At 38.9% G+C, this 26,725-nt stretch overlaps 1 protein-coding gene and 1 long non-coding RNA gene across 7 annotated transcripts in view; one reads left to right on the forward strand and one right to left on the reverse strand.

The window, feature by feature from the left end:
• The window catches only part of LOC137642815 (uncharacterized), a 40,865-nt gene extending 28,855 nt beyond the window's left edge, over positions 1–12,010 (forward strand). Inside the window, exons 4-5 of one of the 2 annotated variants that reach the window (XR_011044859.1) lie at positions 5,086–5,179; positions 11,576–12,010. This is a non-coding gene — a long non-coding RNA (uncharacterized lncRNA). Of the gene's footprint in view, positions 1–5,085; positions 5,516–11,575 lie in introns of those variants that run through there. The other variant, XR_011044858.1, reaches the window with a different exon arrangement.
• Positions 11,327–26,725, reverse strand: part of d4 — an 89,071-nt gene continuing 73,672 nt past the window's right edge. For 4 of the 5 annotated variants that reach the window (XM_068375694.1, XM_068375697.1, XM_068375696.1 and 1 more), the window contains one exon: positions 23,214–23,388. In XM_068375694.1, the coding sequence (XP_068231795.1) occupies positions 23,257–23,388 (132 nt within the window). In that variant the 3' untranslated portion in view covers positions 23,214–23,256. Of the gene's footprint in view, positions 11,344–23,213; positions 23,389–26,725 lie in introns of those variants that run through there. The other variant, XM_068375695.1, reaches the window with a different exon arrangement.

Consider the following 26,725-nt stretch of genomic DNA (forward strand, 5'->3'; position numbering starts at 1 on the left):
TCTATAGTATACCTAGGATTCCAGGGAACTCCAAGACACAAAATACAACTCCATGAGGGATATTTAGCTCAACACTTCTGACCTTAAGGAGTATAACTTTGTCCCAAATGTGTTTAAAATTAATTCTTCATTCAAAAACCTACTTCCTTCAATAACAAAAGTAGTCTTCATCTGACTTGCATCACCATAATGACTTTTTTTTTTTCAAGACAAACATGATTTCATCATCAATACTTCTAACGCAGTTAAATATTTTTTATAGTTTTACTGTCAAATACTCTTGAAATATAAGAAAATATTTTGAAGTTTCTTAAAATACATACCTATATTGTATGTATACTTAATGTGCCACAAATTGAGGAATTAGACCATTTCAAATAGTTGTAAACTAATGGTGAAGTATCAGTGGTGGTAGGGGTTACTTGGTGATGATAAGCTATCTGACAGTGAAGGAACCATGTAGCTTTTCTTTATTCCACTATCAAGTGTGATTACCCTTTCTCAGGGAAAAATATTTGCTTTGCATAATCAGCCAGAAAACTTATTTGGATTCTCGGTATGTTCTTACAGGAATATTAATCCATCATTTTATCCATACTTGAGAAGAGTTAGACAGTCAAATGTCCTTCGGGCAATAGATCAATGTTCAGTATTCATACCACCTAAGGGTAAGCAGACCATCCAGTTCTTATTGTGCATAGCTCCCTCTCTTTCTTATTTCCCTAACACACAATTGAAACTACTTTCTACATTTTTGTTTTGAAATCATGAGCGCACTCTTGACACCATCTCCTACTTAGAATACATAGTACTGTATTAACTTCATATCTACACTTTTTCCGCTGCATCAATGAGATACTTTTGTAAAAGTACTCTACTTTTTCCTATATATTCTTGCTAGGAACCCAAATTTGCCTCGCGTTGACTTTCAATTGATGCTTCTCCATTCCATCCTTTGGTATTTGTATCAATGAGTTTGGGCCATATGGCCAGGTGTTGGGGAATGGGATTTGATCTGCTGATTACACCTGCATATTGCAGTTAAAGTATCTATTATTTTGTTGAGTTGATTATCCCAAGCAGATTCTTGAACCCAATCAAATTTGGGTAATGCACAAATTCTGTTTTTAACAATTTATGGTGTAGTAAACAGCCTTGTCAATCAGTATACTTATTATATAAAGAAAATTGTGGCTAAAGTTACATGGTAACTGGGAATTAATGAAAGGATATCTGAATTTAGTTCTAAACCCCTACCCAGAAAGATGTTGGATGAGGCTATCATGAATTATAGCTTGTTATAGGCAAAAAAATAATACAACCTAAAATCATGGGCAAAAAAATAATAAACCTAAAGATCTAACTATCTTTGATTCAATCTATGGATACAAAATTGTACCAATGTGAATCAACAGAATATTTTTCAAAATTGCCAAGAAGTAGACACTTTAAATTTGTAGCAAGACATTGTTAAAATGAACAAGCAAAAGTACAAGAAATGTAATAGAAGACTGTCTTTTAATCTTAATCACAGATAAAATAACAGAATTATGGTACACCTACTAGTGCCCAAGATTGTAGAGGACTGCTTCTGGTCATTCTAGCATTATGATGGTTGAGATTGTTCAGTATGCAGCTAATACTACAATTATTGTAATTATTACCTCCTCACAAATGCAAAATTCCTGGTATCTTTAACAAAGGTCTACGAAAAGTATAAATAATTTACTGGTAGTCGATAGGGACCAAGCTGAACTCCAGCAGATTTACTATCTTATCATCTATTAAGCTTGTGCTCCAAGATTCACTCAACATGATGAATTTGTATCAGAATGATTCTGAATATTTCCTACTTATTTTTCATCAGAATTATACAATATAATGTTTCCAGAAAGCATCTGCAGCCTGTATATCTGTAGAGCTGATGGTATTAGTGGCATCTTATTTAGAGATTTAATTCTACAATTACTTGAATGATCTTTTTGTCTGGGTTTCAGTAACCGTGCTTACTTATAATGCCTTCTGCTATACCTGCTCCCACTTCCTTTCTTCCATCTTACTGTCTAACGTCTTAACTTTTTCTTCATACTGCCACTGTGAGGTTTTCTCCTGTTGTACATGGACTGCCAGGTTTTCTGATATGTACTACATTTAGGTTTTAATTGAAGTTCTACTGTTTATATTATCATAATTTGGTTTAACAATCACCACTGGGTTATCATCTACATTATACTTATGGGCCTTGCCCAAAGGTATTCAGTATATTTGAAACTGAGTTTACAGTATATGTAGAATTTTTTTAACCATATTTTCAAGGAATTTATCAGTATTAAAGAAACAAAATCTAAGATTTAAAAGTAAAGAAGAAACCTTATTTCAAATAGTCTCTCCCTAATGGTACAATTAGGATAATAAGGCAAAGCCTTAGCGAGTGTGCACATGGTTTCATCCTTTTCAGGTAGTTCAATTTCAACAGGTAACTAATACCCCCACTGAAAACTTTACATCAAAATGGAATGGCCTATTTTCCTGTTTCCATTAGATAAAGCATCTATAAATTAATAGGATTTGTATTCATTGTTAATGAATATCGCAATGTATACATAATGATGCCAAAGAAACTTGTCCATAAGCTTGTTACTATCCATGAAGATAATATTCATGGAAGGCATTATTTTGATGATAATTTGGAATATAAACAACAATCTAATAAGACATGCAACATTGACAAATTTTGCAATTTCCCTCATAAAGAGCATATTTGTACTAAGCTACATTGGTATGATATTCATAAATATTTAGATACTGTATTACCAATCATAATAAATATAATCAGCATTCATATCTTATAATTTTCTCAATTATGTTATAAAATTTGTCAATGAGGGCAATTAAGCTTAATGTATTTATTATAAGAATCCAATAAATACACCCTGTAGTACAAATTGTTAATACCCTGACACACACAATATCTACAACCTTACCATCTATGCATCAAATAATTTAGCGGCCGGCAACATGTTACCGCTGACATTAATGGATTGATGACTTTTTTTTTTTTCATCCATCTTATACAATAAAAAAAAAATATGTCGACTCATGACTTGAAATTTGGCATAATTTGCAGCAGCTTAAGATAATGATTCATCAATAGATGTTAGTTTTGATTCTCTTGTTCATTCCACGAAAGTAATTGTGTTGTTACTGTCAAGTAATCACAAAGATAATCCAATATCTAACTTTGTGCATTGCCTAAAGTTAGAAAAAATAAAGGCAATGTGAAAAAAATATGAATTAGTTTCAACTGTACATTCAGTAAGACTACTGTAATGTTTTTGATACTTCAGTTTTACTGGCTATGCCAAAATTCTGACATGCCCATTGTATACAGTGTACTGTATGTCAATCAGACATTAGCACCCACCCCATAGATAGGAGGCTGATGGCTAACGACAGAACCCAATACTCGGACACGAGTGGGCGCCGACGACGACTGTATGTCTTATCTTTTAAAACTTGTTTTCCCCATATCAAACACAATTTGACTTGATTACATAGGTGGGAAATATGTTTGCAGACTTAATTCATCATCTAATGTAATGACATTAATTTACACACCATCCAAATGTACAATCAATAAATGTGAATTTTCCACTCAATTGTCAACAGAGCAATGATAATTTCTTGAATGCTACTTTTTTCCAACATTTTACTTTTGATTAAAAATACACTAGACCTTAATACTATGTAAACATGTTATGAAATTAAAAACATTCTGTATGGTTATAGAAAATAAACTCAAGACACTGCAAAAAGTAAATATTTATAATTTAATAATACAATGTAAGATCTGGGCATTGTTAATCCCATTTTTGTGTGCTTTCAACATATACCATACGGCTATTTCAAAGAATGTCAATTCACTGGGTAGAAGTCTTTTTTTCACAAGAGAAATAGGTTTTTGGTCTATTTTCCACGTGTGATAATCTCATAACAAAGGTTTAAAATGTTATTACCCTTACTTCTATATTCCCTGCTATGATTAAATTATTTTTTTATTAACTTTCTGCAATATTTTGGCATGATGTTCAAGTAAAAACATTAATATTAAAGTTGTTGATCATTATTGAAAAAGTTATTCCCGCAAATTAAGATGTGTGAATTACCATATCTCTTTGTTCTTCTTTCAGGAACTTCAGAAATACTTTAGGCCAAAAGAATTTGTCCCTTTAAAAGAAGTAGGAGGATCTCTGAAAGCCTCATCAAACTTTAAACATTGTAGATTTGCACTATGATAAATTGGTATACTCCAGAATATTTACAAATTAGCAACTTTTTAGTTATTTTTGTTACAATTATGATAAACTTATTTAATGCTCAACTCTTATAGAGCCGGTACTGGACTTAGATTTTTGAATTTATTTTTATAGTAATCAACCTTGTTACTACAGTTGGTTTAGATCAACAGCAGACCAGTTTGAGTGCCTCCACTCGTGCTGAACCACACATAGGCATGAGGGGACTAATAATCAAACTTGTATCCTCCACACCTTAGTTGGTCGAGGATAATCATTTCTTATAAAAGTGTATTGTTGTATATTCATGTTGCATTGTTACTTGGGTGTCCTATATTAGTAATCAGCTCGAGTGTTACCTCAAAATGATTTTAAGACTAATTGATTGAATGTTATGAATCCTATTTTTTATGCAACAATAACCAAGAGTTTGAGAAAAATTTAAGAAGTGGACTTCATCTTTCCAACACTAATTGAAAGACATTTTAGTGAATGTTAGATTACACTAAAAGTTTATATAAAGAATTGTATTTATTCATTTAAAACTAACAGTTAATCTCTGAAATGTACTTTGCATGGCCCACTATATATTTTTAATGTGAACTGAATTTTCCAGAAATCATGAGGGACCAAACCTTGTGTATTGGCAATTCCTATAAACTTTGTTGTGTAAGAAGCTTGTGTTAAATCAGTGCAACTGAAGAGCACAACCTTATTTCATTGTCAGATGACCAAAATTCTTGATTAAGAGCTTTGCTGTGTACTAAAATGTTTTAATTTTTTATTTCAGAAATTTTTATTTACTATGAAGAGTTAAAGCCTGGAAACTGCACAACAATGGTAGCATGACATATGAAGTGAAGAATAATATTCAAGCATGTACAGTAAGTTTTAATCTTCTTATAAGTTGTACAAAAATATGGTTTTGGTTTAAGAGGCTACAGCAGCATCCGGTAGTTAATAGTTGGTTAAAAATTAGAGCCTGCAGCATTGTGTGTTCAACATGAAACAGTAAAACTTAGTTTTGATCTTAATTCTTTGTTTTACATATCTTTTAATGTTACATTCCTGTGGTGTGACTATGTACGTATAGGGCCTTTAAAATCTTTTAAGAGCAACTGACTGTAAAGTAGTCAATTGTGGGATACTGATACTTTTGCATAATTTGCTCATGTTAGTTATTTTTCAAGATTTTAACAGTAGTAATTTCGGTTTGAAAATATCTTGGTAGTCTTTTAACAAGTGAATATGTACAAGAGAGTAAGGGGCATCCATATGGGAAAATATTACCGGACAATGATGGGTAGCAGTAGCAAGAATAAATAGAAATGACGTCAAAAGCACGAAAAGACGACATTGATCTTGCAACAAACTATGTAAACAAAGTTAGTTACATTAGCCCCATGGTCCCTTGACTTGTTCATTAGGCTAGATCTACCTACACACAGGTACTAGACTCTGTCGCACTTTCGGCTTGAGAGTTTTTGGTCATTTCCAATCCAGAGCAGTACAAAATTGTCATGGTGAGCATCAAAAATATAGAAAACTGCCCAGCATTATTGAAATTGCAACACGGGAATAACTGCAAGGGGAACCCATGTACAGTAACTACAAATCAGACATAAGATAAATTACAAAAGGGTGTATCCAAATGCATTATAAAATTGTTTTAGTAATAGTAAAACCATTAAAACCATAGATAAAATTGTCTGCGACAGAACCCTGAATATTAACAGCTAGATGTCATGCGTCGAACATGTTACTTCTGGAAGTATGCATGCTAATGTCACAGTTCCTTGCCCGAACTATTAACATGGCAGACAAGTTGTTTGCCCAAAGTGGTTTAGCTTCTGAAGTTATTGGTGATCCTTATCATTCCCTTTTGTGCTCTGGCAATAATCTTTAGGTAGTAGATACTCACTAAAAATGTAATATGGCAATCCAGCTGTCATAAATAAATAAATAAATAAAAGGTATCATATTTCTTTGTTAACAATCTCTCTAGTTTTTTTATAATGCTGTTCATGTACACATGTTGGTTTGCTAGTAGGAGTAGGAAGTAAAATTTATACTCTCTAGTACTCTTAACTTTATTTGCTCTTATCATTTGTTCTTACATGAATATAAACCATCGTCCTTTAATAGGTGTGATTTCAGCAAAAATGGAATAGCTGTTTAAGCTTTTAACGAGGTGGTGGTTGTTGCTGGTGAGTGGAGGGTAAGCCTCGGCCACCAATAGTCGATCAAGCTCTTGTATTTGAATTTGGCTACAAGCCAGTATGGACATATTTCCTGCTGCCTCATCGGGCTGTTTTAACTTTTTGCTTTTTCTTGCAGTTTTTGTGTACAAACGTATGAAGAATCTACACGCACATGCCTTGGAATACCCTTGGAATACCAGACAAATCTGGCAGGCTAATGTCTAAACTGGTTGTGGATCATCATTGTCTTCATACTTTATGCATGGGGCATGACTGTTTGTAGTCTTTCCCTTTGTGACAAGTGTATGTTGTGGCCCCCTCTTCACTGGGTGGAGGTTGGCAAGAGAAAGCGGAAGGCTAGAGGGAATTTTTGGCTTTGGACGAAGCAATACCCAAGCTGTTGCCGAAGAAAATTCTTCATTTGTTCTGCTTCTTGAAATGATTTTCCTAATTTGGGTTCCTCTAGGTTTGGGTCTTCTGGAGGAATCTGAAGGAGGGAAGAGATACTGGCTTGTGCTTGGGGCTTGCTTCAGGGAAAGCAGAAGTATCATCTTCCCTTAGTGAAGGCAAGTAATACTACTTCGCTTTTACTTTCTAAGTTTGCCTTCTGTTTTGACAACACACTCGTGGAAGTTGTGCATTTCCAGGAAATTTTCGTGGGGAAGCTTCTGAAGGTGTTGGCCGACATCAATATCTTGAAGCTTAACCCTTGCTGTGCACTCCTCGTCTGCTCCTCCTCTTGCGGAGGAGTTAGACATCACGACTATTGGTGGGTCCTCACTTGCTGTTTGGGGAGGAACCTGTGTCCTTTCCTGCCAAAGTATCTTAGTTTGTATGAGGGAAGAAGAAATGTTATTGCTTCTTTCTCTACCCCCTCCCAGCATTCCTGAAACTTTGGATGCTGCTCCTACAAAGAAGTTGCCACCAAAGAAGACCATTCTGCCAAAGTCAAGTGAAACTTTAACCAACCCCTCTTAGCGTACGCACGAGAGGGGTGGTCTGTTGGTCTGTTACCTAGCGCTGACCTAGCTTGGGAAGTTGTGCCATACAGAACTGAACACGTGCATTGTCAGTAAAGCTGTGCTGCCCACTTACTCTACTGCAGGTTCGAGGGATACTACAAGGTCTCTTCCTAAGAACATGACAGCCCTGAAGGAGGTCAATTGTGTTGGAACTTATGATCGATTTCTTCCCCATAGGATAGACCAACTCTTCAATCACATGACCAGCGTGAACGTTAAGTTAATAATAGACCGTCAAGTCAGAGACACCTTTGTACTAGGATTGGTCACATTGATATGTCTCCAAGTACTCCATCTCCATCCACACACACTATCACATGGTTGGTCTCCACTTGACTGGACACCTCACGCTTATTCCTCTAGTGATCGTCACCGAGCACCCGTCTCCGACTTCGTCTCAATATTCCAAGTCTATGTATTTATCAGTTGCCACGTGCTCCATCTCCACTTGTGTTATCACAACATGGTTTGTCTCCACTTGACCGGACACCTCGCACGTAATCCTCTAGTTATATTTACAGAGCATCTGTCTCCTGCTTCGTCCCAACACTTCAAGTCTAAGTATCGATATCAGTCTCCACGTGCTCGACCTCTACTCGCACCATCACCACATGGGTTGTCTCCCCTTGACTGGACACCTCTCACTTATTCCTCTAGTGATCGTCACAGAGCACCTGTCTCCTGCTTTGTCCCAACATTCCAAGTCTGTGTATCTACATCTTGCAACATTCAGATATCTTCGCACACCAAAACGTTCCAACATGTCCACGTTATAGGGATTAAGGTAGATGACTTCCCAGGACACTGCTCTGACTGCTTGTACAAGCACCAAGATGCCAAATGGCATTTGTGTGATCATAGGTAATTCCTCGCTGACCAGTGACAGGAATTCACACAACGTGCCTGCATAGTGCTCGGTGCCAGATTCTGAGGGCACGAGAGGTATTGGCACCGAGGCCTTTGATTGTCAAGCTGTTGTCTCTTCTTCCTCAGAGCACTGCCCGAGTTCTTGCTTGGTCCAATACGTGGGTATCCCATAGAGGAAAAGGATTCTACTGAAGTACAGTTGGACAGGAATTCCGGGCACATCCCACTCGAGGAAATACACCCTGTCACACCCTAACTGCACTGCAAGTAACGAAACAGTTAGTATAAGGATAGATGGTAAAGGTGGTGCTTACAAGAAATGACCAGCAGAAAGCGTGTGACAAGGTGTTCCAAGAATTCCTGTGTCCTTCTGTAAATGTCAACACCTCCTTTGTAAGAGTGTGTCCCATGACATAGTCCACCCAATGTCACAGCTCAGCTCCAGTGGAAGCAGAGAAATCCTGAAACTCTCTACTTTCGGCAACGTCCTAGCATACGTTCATGAGTACTGTGACCTTGGGGAGGACGCATGGCTCCTATCAAGGGAGCGACGATATTCATTAATTGGTGATTTGGCACCCCTTAAAGGTTGAAGTCTGCCTGCCGCAGCTCACAGGGGCTGCTTTAGATTGGGCCAATTTCCAGATCTCTGCTCCATGAAATCCCATACGCTCCAGCTGATCAAGGGAGATCCTGCTGCACACACACTTGGTAATGACAGACCCTTCTATAATCATCCATCCAGCAGGGATCCCAGTGGATGGACTCGAGCAAGACACGAGTCCGCTGTCATGGCCAGCCTCCAAGCAACCTCCTGGCCAGGTGTGATCGCCTTTTACTCCACAACCCAAGATTTAGCAGATCCTGAGACGGGGAGGAAATCATGCCTTTCTTGATCCTGTGTGGTACCATGGCTGTGACCTTGGCACTTCAGTCATTAAACCAAGGCCCTGAAGAAAATGAATGCTGTCACCAAGCAAAGCAAGTGGGGCAAGAGGAGGCACTATCACTAAAGACTGCACAGTAGATCTAGTTTGTAGTAGTGCTGTTCCTGCAAAGTAGAGGTCATGATAGGAAAGTGGGAGGTGAGCTAGGCCTCTTATCCATCCATAAGTTACCTTTCAAGAGCCTAGGCCCTTCAAAAGCAAGGAGAAATCATCAAACCCTGTTGCACCCTTACAGTAGGGTCTCCAGAAGACTCCTGCAACTTTCAGAGGAAGAACTACGCCTCTAGTGCTCTCCTCCAATAAAGTTGGAGGAGATGCTCTGCCATTTCACTCAAAATGTGGCCAGTTCAGGGAGGGGACGCTGAAATTAGCATTCCCCTTCTTACATCTATTCTTGTGGTAGCGACACAGAGGAGAAAGTGGGGTGGTGGAGTCCTCCAGGATGAAGTTCCAGACCTACCATCCAGAATCTGTGAAAACTCGTCCTAGCAGCAGATGTGAACAAGATGAAAAAGTACATGGTCGAAGATGTACAAAAGATTGTTATTTGGGCTATTCCAGTCAGCTCTTTCTGATGGAGAAGTGAACTGGGGGCTTAAGACCAGTCATTAATCTCTCTCCATTGAACGTTTGTTATCCGGACACCTTCTAAGAACTGTATGGTCCGCCATCAGGAAAGAAGACTTCATGATTTCTGCGGACTTGAAGAATACATTCTTTTAAATACCCATCCATAGGTCTTGTAGAAAGTAACTCGGCCTCATCCTCAGGGGAGTAGTGTACAAGTTTAAAGCCCTGTGCTTCGGACTCTCTACTGCTCCCATCCTGCAAGTGTGGCTTCCTAAGTTTTCACGCTGATCTGTACTTGGGTACACACAAATTGGGTTCATCTGCCAAGATCTCAACAATTGGCTAATTCTGTCCCCCAGAGAGACAAGTTATGTTAATATTAAAAATAAGATTTCTTGCCTTTTGCCACAATCTGGGGATTGTGGTCTCAATCAGGAAAAGTTGTCTCGTGTCCAAGTAGAGGATGGAGTACAGTACTTGGGTATGCTGAGACACTGTAGCAGCAAAAGTCTTCTTGTCGGACGATCATATTAGCAGACTTGAGAGATAATTCAATAGTTTCAGGACAAACAGGAGGTTCCAGCTCAACAGTGGCAAGGTCTTCCAGAACATCTTTCATCATTGGAGAAGCTTAATCCTCATGGGTGCCTTCACCAGCAATAGGTCCAGTGGTGTTTTGAAGTGTCATTGGTCAACAACCAGTGATCCCCCTTACTGTCTGGTTCAAGTGGAACAATAAGTACTTGATGGTTTAGCTTAGTAGCTGAGCAACACAAACCTCGTCAGAAACTTCAATCGACTCCTTGCCCCCCAAAAATGCTGCTGTTCACACACACCCGAGGAACCTGACTGCCTCCTGGATATGGTCCACAGAAGAAAAACAACTGCATACCAATCTGCTGGAAAATAAAAGCAGCACTGCTAGCATTGCAAGCTTTCCAACAGGGCTTGATATGGCACTTGGTAGCATTGAGAGACAACTCTTATGTCAACAAACAAAGGGGTACTGTTTATTAGGCACTTTGCAAGTTTGCAGAGCACGGTAAAGCTATCGGTGAGGTTCATTCCAGGCAAGAGAAATATTCTAGCAGACACACCCAGCTGCCATGGGCAAGTTGTAAGATTGGAATGTTCCTTTCATCCCTGTGTGGCATAAGGGCTTCTTGCTCTTTTGAGTTTCACCATCAATCGAACTATTCACCACTTGGTTGAACAACAAACTACCAGTATTCTGCTCTCCAGAGCCATCGGTGTCATTCAAGGTCTCTTTCCAGTACCCCTGGAACAACATAGACGTGCACTCCAATACAGGTTTCTGCATATGGTGATTAATCAACACTTAGTCTCAGGATGACCTCGGTGGCTCAAATGGCCACTCACTAAATGGTATCCAGATCTACTAATGCTCCTTGTTGAGGTACAGTTGGACACAGGAATTCCTCTGAAATCACATTACTATTAAAGGACTCGGGTTGGTATAGTTGGAATAATGCAAATTATTTCAAAAATTCTGATTTTCTTTGAATTTTAAGTCTAAAACTGTTACTGAAAACAGTTACAGATGAAATGTGTTAGACAACAAATATTGAAAACAGTTAGAGATGAAATGTGTTAGACAACAAATATGGATATGCATAAGTGTGTATTTATTTTATTGAAGGTTTTTTTTCCAGACTTGAAGCTCTTCAAGTACTCTACAGCAATTTAATATGATACAAAACTGAAATGAGTTATATGTGCTATTTTTAGATAATGCTCTATGAAACACATTCTGTGGCACTCAATAATCGTGGGAGGTTCCATTTTCAATTGACATTCAAATATTTAATATGTAATTCTGAAATTGAGGAATCATTTGGTGTTACTAATTTAGGTGAGTGCTTTAATACTAATATGAGATTAATCTGATGAATTATCAGGTCCATGGAGTCATAAAAAGGGCTACTTGTTCATGGTAGTGGAACTCATATGTTGAGCTATAGATTTAGATCTGTGTATGTTTTAGTCTTGAGAGTGGGTCAACACATTGTTTTATTTTCCACATCATTGTGACATACTGTAGCTGTGAATGTCACTGACAAATGAATCAATAAAATGTTAACAAGATATTTCTTCATTTTTCTTCTGAATATTTAGTCTATTTAACCCTTTTGTAACAAATTAGAGAACACTAATTGATATTCAAAATAATATATTTCCTTTGGCATTTTAAAGATCAAAATAAAATTCAGATTTAAACAAAAATGGTAAAAACATGAAAATGTTCGAGTATTTGGACTTTAATGAATGAGATTGCTGATAGATTTTACAATAACAGCTAACAATCAGCTGGTCAGAATTCCTGTGTATGTTATGACACAGGAAAATGTATTTAACTTTTAACTGTAAGTATATCTAATGGGTTTGATGTGTACACTGATTTTAGATTTGTAAATACCGTATGTGCAACTTTTTTTTTTTTTTATAAATTTTGCACACTCGGTGGCAAAAGATTGTTAGTTAAACATTGTATGGTAAAAGGTTACCATATTTTTACATTGTATCAAGTTATCCAGTTAAACTGTACAGTACTCAGTCTCTAGTACTTGTATGTAGTATACTACAACCACCTTGATTTGTAAAATGTTATTTTTATAATAAAATAAATTTTTGAATATACTTACCCGGTGATTATATAAGCTGCAACTCTGTTGCTCGACAGAAAACTCTACGTAAAAAATCCGCCAGCGATCGCTATGCAGGTAGGGGGTGTACTTCAACAGCGCCATCTGTCGTGCAGGTACTCAGTACTCAATGTAAACACAGAACTCAATTTTCTCCTCGGTCCACTGGGTCTCTATTGGGGAGGAAGGGAGGGTCCTTAATATATAATCACCGGGTAAGTATATTCAAAAATTTATTTTATTATAAAAATAACATTTTTCAATATTAAACTTAGCCGGTGATTATATAAACTGAATCACACCCAGGGGGGTGGGTAGAGACCAGCAATAATTGTTTACATTATTATGAGCTAAGGATTTTTTATTTCATTTTAGCAGTTATTCAAAATAACAAACATAAAATAAATAAGTACCTGGTAAGGAAGTCGACTTAAACAATTACTCTGCCTTTTTAAGTACGTCTTCCTTACGGAGCCTCGCGATCCTCTTAGGATGCTGAGCGACCCCTAGGAGCTGAAGTATCAAGGGTTGCAACCCATACAACAGGACCTCATCAAAACCTCTAATCTAGGCGCTTCTCAAGAAATGACTTTGACCACCCGCCAAATCAAGTAGGATGCGAAAGGCTTCTTAGCCTTCCGGACAACCCAAAAACAATAATAAAACATTTCAAGAGAAAGATTAAAAAGGTTATGGAATTAGGGAATTGTAGTGGTTGAGCCCTCACCCACTACTGCACTCGTTGCTACGAATGGTCCCAGAGTGTAGCAGTTCTCGTAAAGAGACTGGACATTCTTAAGATAAAAAAGACGCGAACACTGACTTGCTTTTCCAATAGGATGCGTCGATTATACTTTGCAGAGATCTATTTTGTTTAAAGGCCACGGAAGTTGCGACAGCTCTAACTTCGTGTGTCCTTACCTTCAGCAAAGCTTGGTCTTCCTCATTCAGATGGGAATGAGCTTCTCGTATTAACAGTCTGATAAAATAGGATAAAGTATTCTTTGACATAGGCAAAGATGGTTTCTTAACTGAACACCATAAAGCTTCAGACGGGCCTCGTAAAGGTTTAGTTCGTTTTAAATAGAACTTAAGAGCTCTTACAGGGCATAAGACTCTTTCTAGTTCATTTCCAACCATACGATAAGTTTGGAATATCGAACGATATTGGCCAAGGCAGAGAAGGCAGCTCGTTTTTGGCTAGAAAACCAAGTTGTAGAACATGTAGCCGTTTCAGATGAGAATCCGATGTTCTTGCTGAAGGCATGAATCTCACTGACTCTTTTAGCTGTGGCTAAGCATACCAGGAAAAGAGTCTTTAAGGTGAGATCTTTCAGGGAGGCTGATTGTAGCGGTTCGAACCTGTCTGACATAAGGAATCTTAGTACCACGTCTAAATTCCAACCAGGTGTAACCAAACGACGCTCCTTCGTGGTCTCAAAAGACTTAAGGAGGTCCTGTAGATCTTTATTGTTGGAAAGATCTAAGCCTCTGTGACGGAAGACTGATGCCAACATGCTTCTGTAACCCTTGATAGTGGGAGCTGAAAGAGATCGTTCTTTCCTCAGATATAAGAGGAAGTCAGCTATTTGAGTTACAGAGGTACTGGTCGAGGAAACGGATACTGACTTGCACCAGTTTCGGAAGATTTCCCACTTCGATTGGTAGACTCTAAGGATGGATGTTCTCCTTGCTCTAGCAATCGCTCTGGCTGCCTCCTTCGAAAAGCCTCTAGCTCTCGAGAGTCTTTCGATAGTCTGAAGGCAGTCAGACAAAGAGCGTGGAGGCCTTGGTGTACCTTCTTTACGTGTGGCTGACGTAGAAGGTCCACCCTTAGGGGAAGTGTTCTGGGAACGTCTACTAGCCATCGAAGTACCTCGGTGAACCATTCTCTCGCGGGCCAGAGGGAAGCAACTAGCGTCAACCTTGTCCCTTCGTGAGAGGCGAACTTCTGCAGTACCTTGTTGACAATCTTGAATGGAGGGAATGCATATAGATCTAGATGTGACCAATCTAGGATAAAGGCATCTATATGAACTGCTACTGGGTCCGGGATTGGTGAGCAAAATATTGGGAGCCTCTTGGTCATCGAGGTTGCGAAGAGATCTATGGTTGGCTGGCCTCAGGTGGCCCAAAGTCTCTTGCATTCATCCTTGTGGAGGGTCCATTCTGTTGGAATTATTTGTCCCTTCCGACTGAGACAATCTGCCATGACATTCAAGTTGCCTTGGATGAACCTCGTTACTAGTGATATGTCTAGACCTTTTGACCAGGTGAGGAGGTCCCTTGCGATCTCGTACAACGTCAGAGAGTAGGTCCCTCCTTGCTTGGAGATGTACGCCAAAGCCGTGGTGTTGTCCGAGTTCACCTCCACCACTTTGCCTTGAAGGAGAGACCTGAAGCTTTTCCAGGCCAGACGTACTGCCAGTAGCTCCTTGCAGTTGAAATGCATTGTCCTTTGACTCGAGTTCCATAATCCCGAGCATTCCCGACCGTCTAATGTCGCACCCCAGCCTACGTCCGATGCGTCCGAGAAGAGAACGTGGTTGGGAGTCTGAACAGACAGGGGAAGACCCTCTCTAAGGTTGATATAGTCCTTTCACCAAGTCAGACAAGACTTTTATCTTTTCGGAAACCGGGATCGAGACCGCTTCTAGCGTCTTGTCCTTTTCCAGTGAAAAGCTAGATGGTATAGAAGAGGACGGAGGTGTAGTCTTCCTAGTGACACAAATTGATCCACGGATGACAGCGTCCCTACCAGACTCATCCACAGCCTGACTGAGCAGCGTTCCTTCTTCAGCATCTTCTGGATGGATAGCAGGGCTGGGGGCTGATCGTCTTGTTCAGCAACGTCCTCATCAGAGGGTTCCTCATCCGAAACTGATGAGGAAACGGCAACGGAGTGGGCAATGTCTGACTCGCTGAATCCCGTCGCACTGGTGGATGCGTGACGGAGCCGGACGCAATATCATGGAACTGCTGCACAGTCTGTGAACTGTCAACAACCATGGGTGCGCGAGGAAGTACAGCGTCAACCGAAACTGTCTAGACCGTCTGGGTTGTGCAGTCAACACCCTACCGGGTTGCTGAGGTTGACGCACTGCGTCACAACAAGTCACCTCTGCTGGTTGTTGAACGTCCTGAACGTCAACAACCACCTCCGAGCGTCGCTTAACGTCAACGTGCGGCTGGCAACCCACACTAGGTCGCATCGGTGGAGGAACCACCTCAACTGGCAGACGCGAGTAGGTTACCTCAGCGTCAACAGGGCGCACAACCGACCGGTTGGAAGGTTGTTGGCCAGAAGGAGGAACCACCTCAACTGGCAGACGCGAGTAAGTTACCTCAGCGTCAACAGGGCGCACAACCGACCGGTTGGAAGGTTGTTGGCCAGAAGGTTCTTCTCCGCATTTAAGTCCTCTATCAAGGACGCAAGCTTGGACTGCATGTCTTGCAGCAAAGCCCATTTAGGGTCTACGGGAGCAGGTGTGGCAACAGACGGGGTTAGCGACTGAGGCGGAACCGTTTACCATCCCTGAAAGCCTTGTTATGTGTGACATAATAGTACAGCAAAACTTCAAAGGCTCGACAAAAGTTGAGAAGTTGACCTGTAAACAACTTGGAGCGTCTCCTGGCTAGGCGCCAGGGAGAGTCTACCAGAATTGAGAAGTCTATCTGGGCAGAGGCATGAACTCCCAAGCCGAGAACTTCTCTCGTGTCATATCACTCTCTCGCTCTATAAACCAGTTTAAAAGAAGGGAAATCAAAGGCTGTATCCCCCAAACTCCTCCTGGTGAAAAAACCAGTCGCCTAGCCAACGTAACGCTCTCTAGGAGAGCGAGAGGGCACTAGCTTAAAAACAACGGCTTCGAAGTAGCTAGGCCTAGTGAGAGTTCTGACGTTTAGGCGAACGAGGAGCAGCAGTTACAAGATCCGGACGAAGATCCTTAAAAAAAAATCATCATGATTTAATTAAAGTCCATAGGAGGCTAAGCAGCTTAAGGCTCCTTTCCATCTGACAGAGTCCTCAAGGGAATATCAGTAGGAGGGAGAACAGCAACTTCCTCATCTACAGGAACCTTGTCCGATAAAAGCTGAGTCTCTCACTGGTGCATTAGTAGCGGACCAGAACGCAACGTCATGTAACTGCTTGACAGTCTGTGAACTGTCAACAACTGAACTGTCAACCACAACAGGTGCTTGAGGACGTACAGGGCTTGAGGACGTACAGTGTCCACTCGAGACTGCTTTGACTGTCTAGACTGAGCAGTCAAAACAACTCTAGAATGCGGAGGTTGACGCACCGCGTCAAAACAAAACAACTTAGACTGTTGTTGTACCTCGCGAACGTCAACGGAAGGTTCCGTGCGTCGCTGAACGTCAACATGCGGCTGGCAGGGTACACTGGAACGCATGGGTGGCGGGACTCTCTCAGCTGGAGTGCGGCAGAAGGTCGCCTCAGCGTCCACAGGACGCACAACCGTGGTTGGTTGTTGGCTAGAGGTTGGTGCAGTGTCAACCTTCTCCGCACGAAAGTCCTGCATCAATGACGTTAACTGAGACTGCATGGTCTGCAGCAAAGACCACTTAGGGTCTACAGGAGCAGGTGCGGCAACAGACGGTGTGACTGCCTGATGCGGTACCGCTTTGCCTCTCTTAGGAGGTGAGCAGTCGTCGGAAGACTGCAGCGAGTCCGAACTGACCCAGTGGCTACAACTGGGCCGTTGGACTTGCGCAGAAGGGACCGACTTGCGCTTAATAGGCCGCAAGACCTTGGTCCATGGTTTCTTACGAGAAACCTCTTCCGCAGACGAGGAATAAATGGGCTCTCTCGTCTTTGTGTGGGTGGGGCGATCTTGGGTAGATACGCCCGAAACCACGGAGGGAAACGTCTGTTCATTGATCAAGGCCTCTCGAACCCATAAGTCGTTCGACATTACTTCTCCCCTGGGCTTGGGAGCTTGCAAGAGGTCCCGGACTAGGTGAACGACAGGCACAAACAGACGAACCCTCGGACGCAACACTGTAACACTTTGCGCGTATCACTTTATCGATTTTCTGTTTTGCACTTATTTCACTGAAATCGAAACTTTTACTGATTTCTACCTGAAACACGCAATTCTACCCTTCATTAAAAGGTAGTAATTGCGAAATCAGTCGTATAATGCAGCTCATTAATACCAGCAAAAAACAGAAAACATATATTAAGATAAAAAATTCAGTGGCTGGGAAAGAGACTAAACACTAGTTCATATAAACTACGTTTTCAATCTCTCACCGCACATAGCCTGGGGACGAGAATAAAAACCTAAAAACGTTTTACCTTCCTCCCCGTACAGAGACTAGGGACGAGAGTAACACGAGAACAACGTTACCCGCTTGAATGGAACGTTTTCTCTCTTCTCTCTCCCTCCGTCTCTATCTCTCTCTCTCTTTCTCTCTTGATTTCGCACCTAAGAGAAGAGCCCAATTATATATCGTCAAAAAAACATGTTATTTGACTAAAGGAAAAAACTGAAAGGTTTTCCAAATAAAAAGTTCCTTTAAATTAGAATTTAAAACATTTAAGCTAAGAAAGAATGAACAAAACGTCAGAATCGATTTACTCTTACTGCAAAGTGAAACCGTGATACACTCTCTCTCTATCGTAACGATAGAGCGCATGTTGAACGTCCTGAACGTCAACAACTGCGTAGCCTAAAAAACTAAACGTTAGTTCATCTTTGAAAACAGTACGAAGATTATCAAAGAAATTCTTTCATAAAACATTACATTTAAAAAGTTTTAAATTCTTTAAAGGCTAAATACGATATAACGGGCTCAACGTTGATTAACTTCGGTTCCAAGTTAGGACCGCCTACTATCAGGAAAGGTCGCATATAAACAAAACATTAAAATTTATTTTTATATGTTTATAATAAATGGAAAGTTAATCGAAGAGGCCTAATAAAGGCGGAGAGATATAAAATATATAGATCTATAACGTGATAAGAAAAATTACTAAAAACCTAAACACACTTCCGTCTAAGGGAAGGGTCGGCCATTTAAAAGTGAAAGAAAGTCCATACTCTCTTTGTCACCATAATTAAATCTATCCAAAACGAGTTCAAGTTTTGAGATGAAGATAAAACACCTGCATAGCGAAAGCTCAAAACTAGAATAGTGTACTTCACCAAATAGTTGTGAAAACAAATCCAGTTAGTAACAGCGAATTAGTAGGTCTTGCCGGTAGCCCGACAGAGAGAAAATTGAGTTCTGTGTTTACATTGAGTACTGAGTACCTGCACGACAGATGGCGCTGTTGAAGTACACCCCCTACCTGCATAGCGATCGCTGGCGGATTTTTTACGTAGAGTTTTCTGTCGAGCAACAGAGTTGCAGCTTATATAATCACCGGCTAAGTTTAATATTGAAAAATATCCTTTTTGAGATTCTAGTAACACTAAAGAGTTTCGGTCAATATTTACAACCCTCATGATAAAAAACACTGAAGTATAATGGAAAAGTAACATATTTTTCAATTCTTACTTCTTGGTGTGTTTAAAGGCCTTTGTATATGGAGTAACATTTCTCAAAAAAAAAACAATTTAACTCTCGAACATCATCTGCTAAGACAAGTATGGTTCTTTACTGTACTACAAAGAACATACCTCAAATTTAACATATAACAGTGCAGCCAGTAAAGACTGGGGTTATGAAGGTTATCACTGGGGAAACCCTAGCCAAAAATCTATTTCATAGTTTCTAGGTAAACTAAATTAGCACTAGAATTCTTATCCCAAGTCTATTAAGTGCTTAATTCATTTGTACACACAATTTCTTTGGCACTCAGAAAACTCAGAAGTCCTGTAGTATTGTAGTATATGTAAGCATTCAGATGGATTAATAAATTAACCTATTTTAAAATAAACCTAACATTGCTTGTACACATTTCAAAGTTGACTAAAAATTAGCTTTAAAATTTGTGCAATAAATAAAATCCAAATTAATTTATATATCTAAATAAACATACTGCAATAAATCATAAGTCATGCAGGGTATATAAAAAAAAGAGGAGCCTGGAATGTACATATTAAATTATCAATGTGGGTTTTTAATACAAAAATGTTGAAAAATATTTTATGGAAGTTTGCTCTCATGCTTTCTATGTTGCTTAAAACAAGACTTTCATCTAGAAATATCAAACCATACTTTATATATCCTGTGTTCTGAAATACTGTTCCCTTCCAATACTAATAACTATTACACCTCTGGCCTTTGACAGGCTTAATTCTTGAACACATCCCACATTAAGATTATGAAAGTACTCAATTAGCCTACCAAAAAAATTAAACCATAATCTAATTACTCCTTACATCAGACCAAACCAATATTTTGCAAAGTTCCCTGAGGATAAATATAGTAGCTGCATAAAGACAATCATAAACTCGTTGACTCTGAATGAAAACTCCTTTATATGTTATAAATATTAACCAACTTTTTTACTTTTCTTCCAAACAGAAAATGCTGTTGCGACATGCATACCATACAGCATTAATATTTCTAGGCGACCGATTTTAATTTCTGGCAAATTTCTTATACCCATGCCAATGTCAAATTAAACTAGCTCATTACTTTAACCAATGCTGAAGGCTGCATGTTCCTAAAGATGATTAATCATTGCCTGAATAGTGTTTACTTGGTATTAGTGAAGGAACACAAGTCTAGTTTGCAACGGAATCTTAACCCTGGATAGGTACGGTCCTCGGACACCCCTTTAAGGGTATACTCGGACGCGAACGACCCCGACGCCAAAAAAAATTCTTGAAAAATCAGTTTTTGCAGTAACCTCCTTTTTTCTTTTGCCAAAAAAAACTTCAATGAATGCTTAAAACAACTGTAAAGATAGATACTACTCATCTGCAGAAAAACTATTTATTATAAATATTTTAAAAAATTAAGTAGAAAAAAAAAAAGACCTGACATAAAAATTCATAAAAAAAAAGTTTATACATATATACACAAATCCTTTTAGGAATTGATTCTTGAATGTTTAGGACACATCTTGATGTATTTTGGATGAAGTCAGACCCATGGAGGTGAAGATCTGAAATGAGAAAAAAAGGGTAACTTTTTTTGGCCAAAAAAAATTGTCCAAATTTCATGAATTTTTTTGGGTACCCAAATGAAATAGGAAGTGGCTAATTTTTTTAGGGAATAAACATATGTTATCCTAAAATAGAAATATGTAAAAAAATCTTCATTATTTTTTAAATTACATTTATATCAGGGGCCATATCTAAAGGTAATTTTTTGAGTACTTGGAAATTTCGTAAACAAATACATATATTTAATATATAATATGATATTTATGCAGGTACAAATATACCAAAATATCACAAATTCTATAAGGAACAAGAATATATATAGATAGGGCAGCTTACGCTTCGGATATGTCCACAAAATGGCCGCCAACCACACTGACTCAGACTCCCTAATCTGCCACTTGAAATGTAGGAAGGGTATGTCAATTTCGGTGTTATTTACTAATCTAATTATTATTGGATATGCATAAAAATTGTATGGTGGGTTGCTGGATAATTGTCGATTATTTTACGACTATAAAATAAAAATTCTGACCCAAAAAATTTTTTTTGAAGGGAAATAAAATCGAAAAAAAAAATGTAAAACAATATTTTAGCTAAAAAAATTTGATGATATTCAATCAAAAAAAAAGTAAACAAAATTTTCCGACAAATAAACATCTAGAGGAATCATTACTCTGTGATAGTTCCTTAGTACGTAGTAATTTTGAAAGAATTGGGAAAAAACGAAAAAATGGCAATCACCGGAAAATCGAACACATACCTATATATAGCCTACGCCATATCTGGCTAAAAAAAAAGATAGGCATGGGTAGCCAGATCATCTAGAAACACTTTCCAACACTATAAAAATATAAGTTTTGCGACACTACTTGCCAATTCCTTACGGTAACATGACTAAGCAAAAAAATGCAAAACAAATAAAAAGGGGCACTCGTGGAAAAATGGCCATTCTAATATACGGCATTTCAGAAAAAAAAAATTTCAGCCACGTGCTAGGCAAACCATCAAGGCATATTTTCCGACAAATAAACATATAAATGAAATATTACTCTGTGATAGTTCCTTAGTACGTAGTAATTTTGAAAGAAATGGGAAAAAACGAAAAAATGGCAATCACAGGAAAATCGAACACATACTTATATATACGCCATATCTGGCTAAAAAAAAAATAGGCATGGGTAGCCAGATCATCTAGAAACACTTTCCAACACTATAAAAATATAAGTTTTGCGACACTACTTGCCAATTCCTTACGGTAACATGACTAAGCAAAAAAATGCAAAACAAATAAAATGGGGCACTCGCGGAAAAATGCCCAACATTCTAATATACGGCATCTCAGATAAAAAAAAAGACATGCACGTGTTAGCCCAACCATCAAGGCACACTTTCTAACACATAAACATGAAAAAAAAATCAATAATATACGGCAATTCCTTACTACGTAGTAAATTTTTACAAATATTGAAAAAAAAACAGAAATTGGCAACCGCAGTTAAATACCCAATATACCAATAACTACGTCGTATCTGACAAAAACAAAATCACGCATGGGTAGCCAGATCATCTAGACACACTTTCCAACATTAAAAAAGCAAAAGTTTTACGACACTATTTCGCAATATCTTACGGAAAAATGACTTGGCAAAAAAATTAAAAAAAATTAAAAAGGGACACTCGCGGTAAAATGCCCGACATTCTAATATACGACATCTCAGATAAAAAAAAAGACATGCACGTGTTAGCCCAACCATCAAGGCACACTTTCTAACACATAAACATGAAAAAAAAATGAATAATATACGGCAATTCCTTACTACGTAGTAATTTTTACAAATATTGAAAAAAAAACAGAAATTGGTAACCGCAGTTAAATACCCAATATACCAATAACTACGTCGTATCTGACAAAAACAAAGTCATGCATGGGTAGCCAGATCATCTAGACACACTTTCCAACACTAAACAAGCAAAAGTTTTACGACACTATTTGGCAATATCTTACGGAAAAATGACTTGGCAAAAAAATGAAAAAAAATGAAAAAGGGGCACTCGCGGTAAAATGGTCCTCGTGGTGATGAACGACATTTTAACTAAAAAAAAAAACATGCACATGGTAGCCAAACAATCCACCAAGACTTTCCACAACTGATAACCTATACAAGTTGCACCATTCTACGACAATTTCATAATACGTAATAACTTTGATAATTATGCAAACTACCTCAGAAGGGTAAACTCGGACGCGAACGACCCCGACGCGTCTCAGAAATCGGGGAAGGAGTACAGCTACAGCAATGCACATCTGGACACTACTAGAGCGTGTAGGGGAGACACCTCCTGCAGGTCGATCACCCACAAATTCAGTCACAGGGGTGAGTCACGTGAGAAAAACCTGTTTTTTTTTGACGCTCGGGGTCGCAAACGACCCACCGTACCTATCCAGGGTTAAGAGCTGTTCGTGGACTTCAGTTCATTCAAGCTCCCGCTGATGCTTTTGTAAGCCATTCCCAGGAAAAATTAAGGAGTTAAGAATTCTATAAGTTAAAAATTCCAACCACTACTTTTCATCTTTACCTTTTAATAAGAAAATATAAAAGTGTCTTATTTAGAGGTATGGAATTCCTGAAGACAAAGATAACATGACCATTCTCCTTCTGGTGGTTCTGACAACGGTGGGTCAAGACAATAAAGATGATATCCTCGATCACAGTCATCACAGAATAACAGCTGATCCTAAAATAGACAAGTGAAGATTAAATTAAAATCAGGAAAGCGGTAATACATATTTTCATCCCTTAAAATGTGACGTTAAAAAGACCATATGTATTTAACTACAAATCAGTACATTTAACATAAATTTACCAGTCTGCTATCAAGAAACTTACAATTATTATAACAAGTACAGAAGTCACTAAGGTCGCTATCAAGAAACTTACAATTATTATAACAAGTACAGAAGTCACTAAGGTCACATTTATTATGTACCAGTAAAGCTAAGAGAACTCTAAAGGGATTAAAGCCACAAATACACTCTCTATGGATACCCATTATTGTTTTTTGTAAAATAAGTAGAGCTCTCAATGTAAAATTTATAAGCTTGTCTATTAAATTTCATTTAATACATAAATTATGAGTTTCATCAGATACTATATAAACCATCATATATTTTACTTGGGAGGAAGCCGCCTGTTCACGTAGAACAAAAGGAAAATATAACTCAAAGAGATTGGTAAAATCAGCAATCCAATATGCTAAAAAAAACTTTTTAGAACTATATCCACTACATGCAAGTACATTGCGAGTTGCTAAAGGCTAGTCCCTACATTACCAGTGTATAAAATATTGTCAAAATCAGCTTTGTCGTACTTAGAAAACTAGCTTTACATAGCCTTGCCTCGCAAGGACTTTTTACTGAAATCATTAAGCAATAGGCAAATGCATGGTGAGCAATGTTAATTTTGTGGGTAGATAGCAATCACAAGTGTAGATGACATCATCATAGATGAGGACACCGTAAGCAAACCATTCAAGTGCCAATGCCTCATTGTCGAGGAACTGCATGGGCACCTGATTAGGTAATTCATTGCCTGACAACTCTGCCCTTTATCTGGTGTGTGGCAAAAGTCAAAAGGTTTCCCTACATGTGTCTACTGCTTGCCTTGGACTGTTTGATCTGGTAAGACTGTAAAAATGAGAGAATTATGAGCTAATTTGAGTGTCCACTGTACATTTGCCCTTGTGGACAGGACTCTACTTGACTCAACCTGGAATGTCACACGTCAATGGGTAGCCCAACATTTACCATAAAAGTATTAGGGTTATATACAATACCTTACTAATGCAGTCATTGTAATAAAAAAATAAAAAGTCAATGGAAAAACAACTGTTGGGAAATTCTAATCGGTTGCCTTACATATTTATAAAATATGTAGGTCAATCTGTAGAATACAGTGGAGAAGGTTCTATATAGGTAATAAATATACACTATATTTATTTAAGAAAAAGAAAAAAAGATATATGTCAAGTCTAAAAAATCAGAAATTTTGAATCTGAAACAACCATTAAAACTTAATGAGGTAGTTATAACTACCAGCAGGTGGTAAAGAACTGGCTACCTGTTAGTTATCAAGACTTGACACTTTTAACCCTAGGCCTGGGACTTAGGGAAAGGGAAGTGTAACTTAAAGGATTTGGATTTATATCGAGAAAATACAAATTATTGTGATTTGTTCACACACAAATACAAACCATTGTTTTTAATAAAAGACTGATCCTTAGAAAGGTGAAGTCCATAGGAACCAAATTACTGGCTAGTTTAACAACCAGAAATTGTCAAGAGCATCTGGTCCTTAGAGAAGCAATGGTGATGACTCCTGCAAACTTCCTAACAATGTGTATAAGGATGCTACATTGCGTTAGGTTGAGCCTGTACCAAGAATAAATAGTATTCAGTTACAGGAGAACTTATATCCTTGCACAGGATGTGTTCATGTTTGACTGTATCTATTGATGATACGAGAAATAGGATTGAATACATTCTATCAAGGAGGAGATATTTCTTAACAGATCCTGTTTGTTAAGATAGGGTACTAAGTTATGAAGCGCAAATGCATCTAACATCCAGTCCTGCCTATCAGTTGTGGTGACTGCTGCACTCATAAGAGAGGGATGAAAAAAGAAAAACGCCAGTCATTCTACCTTGCACAGCAATGTGAAGACTCGCATGACCTTTTGGGGAGCAATGCAGTTCAAAACACAAATTCTTGAGCTTATGAACCACTCCGTTCAGGAAGAAGCGGAGGTGATATTGAGAGAAATGAAGAATAGGCACTTAGGGATACACATCCTTCAGATCCACTGATGCATGAAGTGTCCCTTCTCTGATGGAAACCAGAACGGTTCATACTATTTCTATCATGAACCTGGCCAGGAGAGAGATGATGTTGCCCTTTTCTGATGGAAGCCAGAACAGTTCATACTATTTCCATGAAGAACAAGGGGAGAGATGTTGGAGACTTGTATCCAGTTCTAGTTGGCTTCTCCACCAAGAAGAGTTAACTAGTACTCAGAAACCAAAACATCAGTCCTGAATAACTTTGAACACATCCTTCTCCACTGCTTTCACCTCAGCTGCCAAGGCTGCTTTCACCCAGAGCTTTTGGTAATTTTGGAGGAAATTCTGGAATGCTATGGGTGTGTAAGTAAGGGCAGTTGAAGGACTTTGAAGAGTAAGAGGTATCCATCCTGAAGATATTCTACCCAACTAATATATGAGCAAGTGGCTGCTACATTACCGCATGATATATGACAAAACATCCCCCACCTGCGGCTGTTGGAGGAGGTAACTGCCAACCTCAGTGGCCCCTTCCTCCACCCTTTTTACCTCTACTGCCATTCCTGAAATAGCCAGGCTGGGCACAAGAAGGCAAAGCACTATCCGAGCCTTAACTAAATGGAAGAAGTAACTGGAGGTCCTGATCAGTCTTTAGTCTCACTGCAGCTGCCTTCACAGGGACTTTACCACTGAAGGTAACTGTACAAAGGAGGGAGTCATCGCTAGTTTTTAATCACTTCTCCACTGCTGCCTCAACTTCTCTCTGAGATAGACATAGCATCGAGGTGTTCCTCAGCACTGACGTCACCTCCTATCCAACTTGCCTGGTAAATTGAAATATGACTGGATCTCTACTCTTAAGGACCCAGTTGGCCTATTCGTTGGCAGACTGGCATGTTATTCAAGTCACTGCCTTCTCACCTTACAGAACCAAATTCCTATCATTCACCAATGCCTAAGAATTTGACAAATTCTGGGGAGTGGTAAAGTAGGTGATTGCACCAAGAAATTGATCGATTCTATGGCAGCAGATTCAAGAGCTGAAAATACAGTCTTTGGTCTCGAGCCTCTCCACAGGAACTGCCATCATTTAGTCACAAAACATAGGATCAATGGGATGAGGAGACAGGTCTCGCACCTTTGGGCATGTAGAATCTCCTTTTTCTAGAAAGTGCAGGAGGCAGGATCCGGCTCAAATGGCTAGACGAGCAAATTCTAACCATAGCAACTCAAGTC

Source organism: Palaemon carinicauda, chromosome 6 (genome assembly GCF_036898095.1).
Source record: "Palaemon carinicauda isolate YSFRI2023 chromosome 6, ASM3689809v2, whole genome shotgun sequence".
In the NCBI taxonomy this organism is placed as follows: Eukaryota; Metazoa; Arthropoda; class Malacostraca; order Decapoda; family Palaemonidae; genus Palaemon; species Palaemon carinicauda.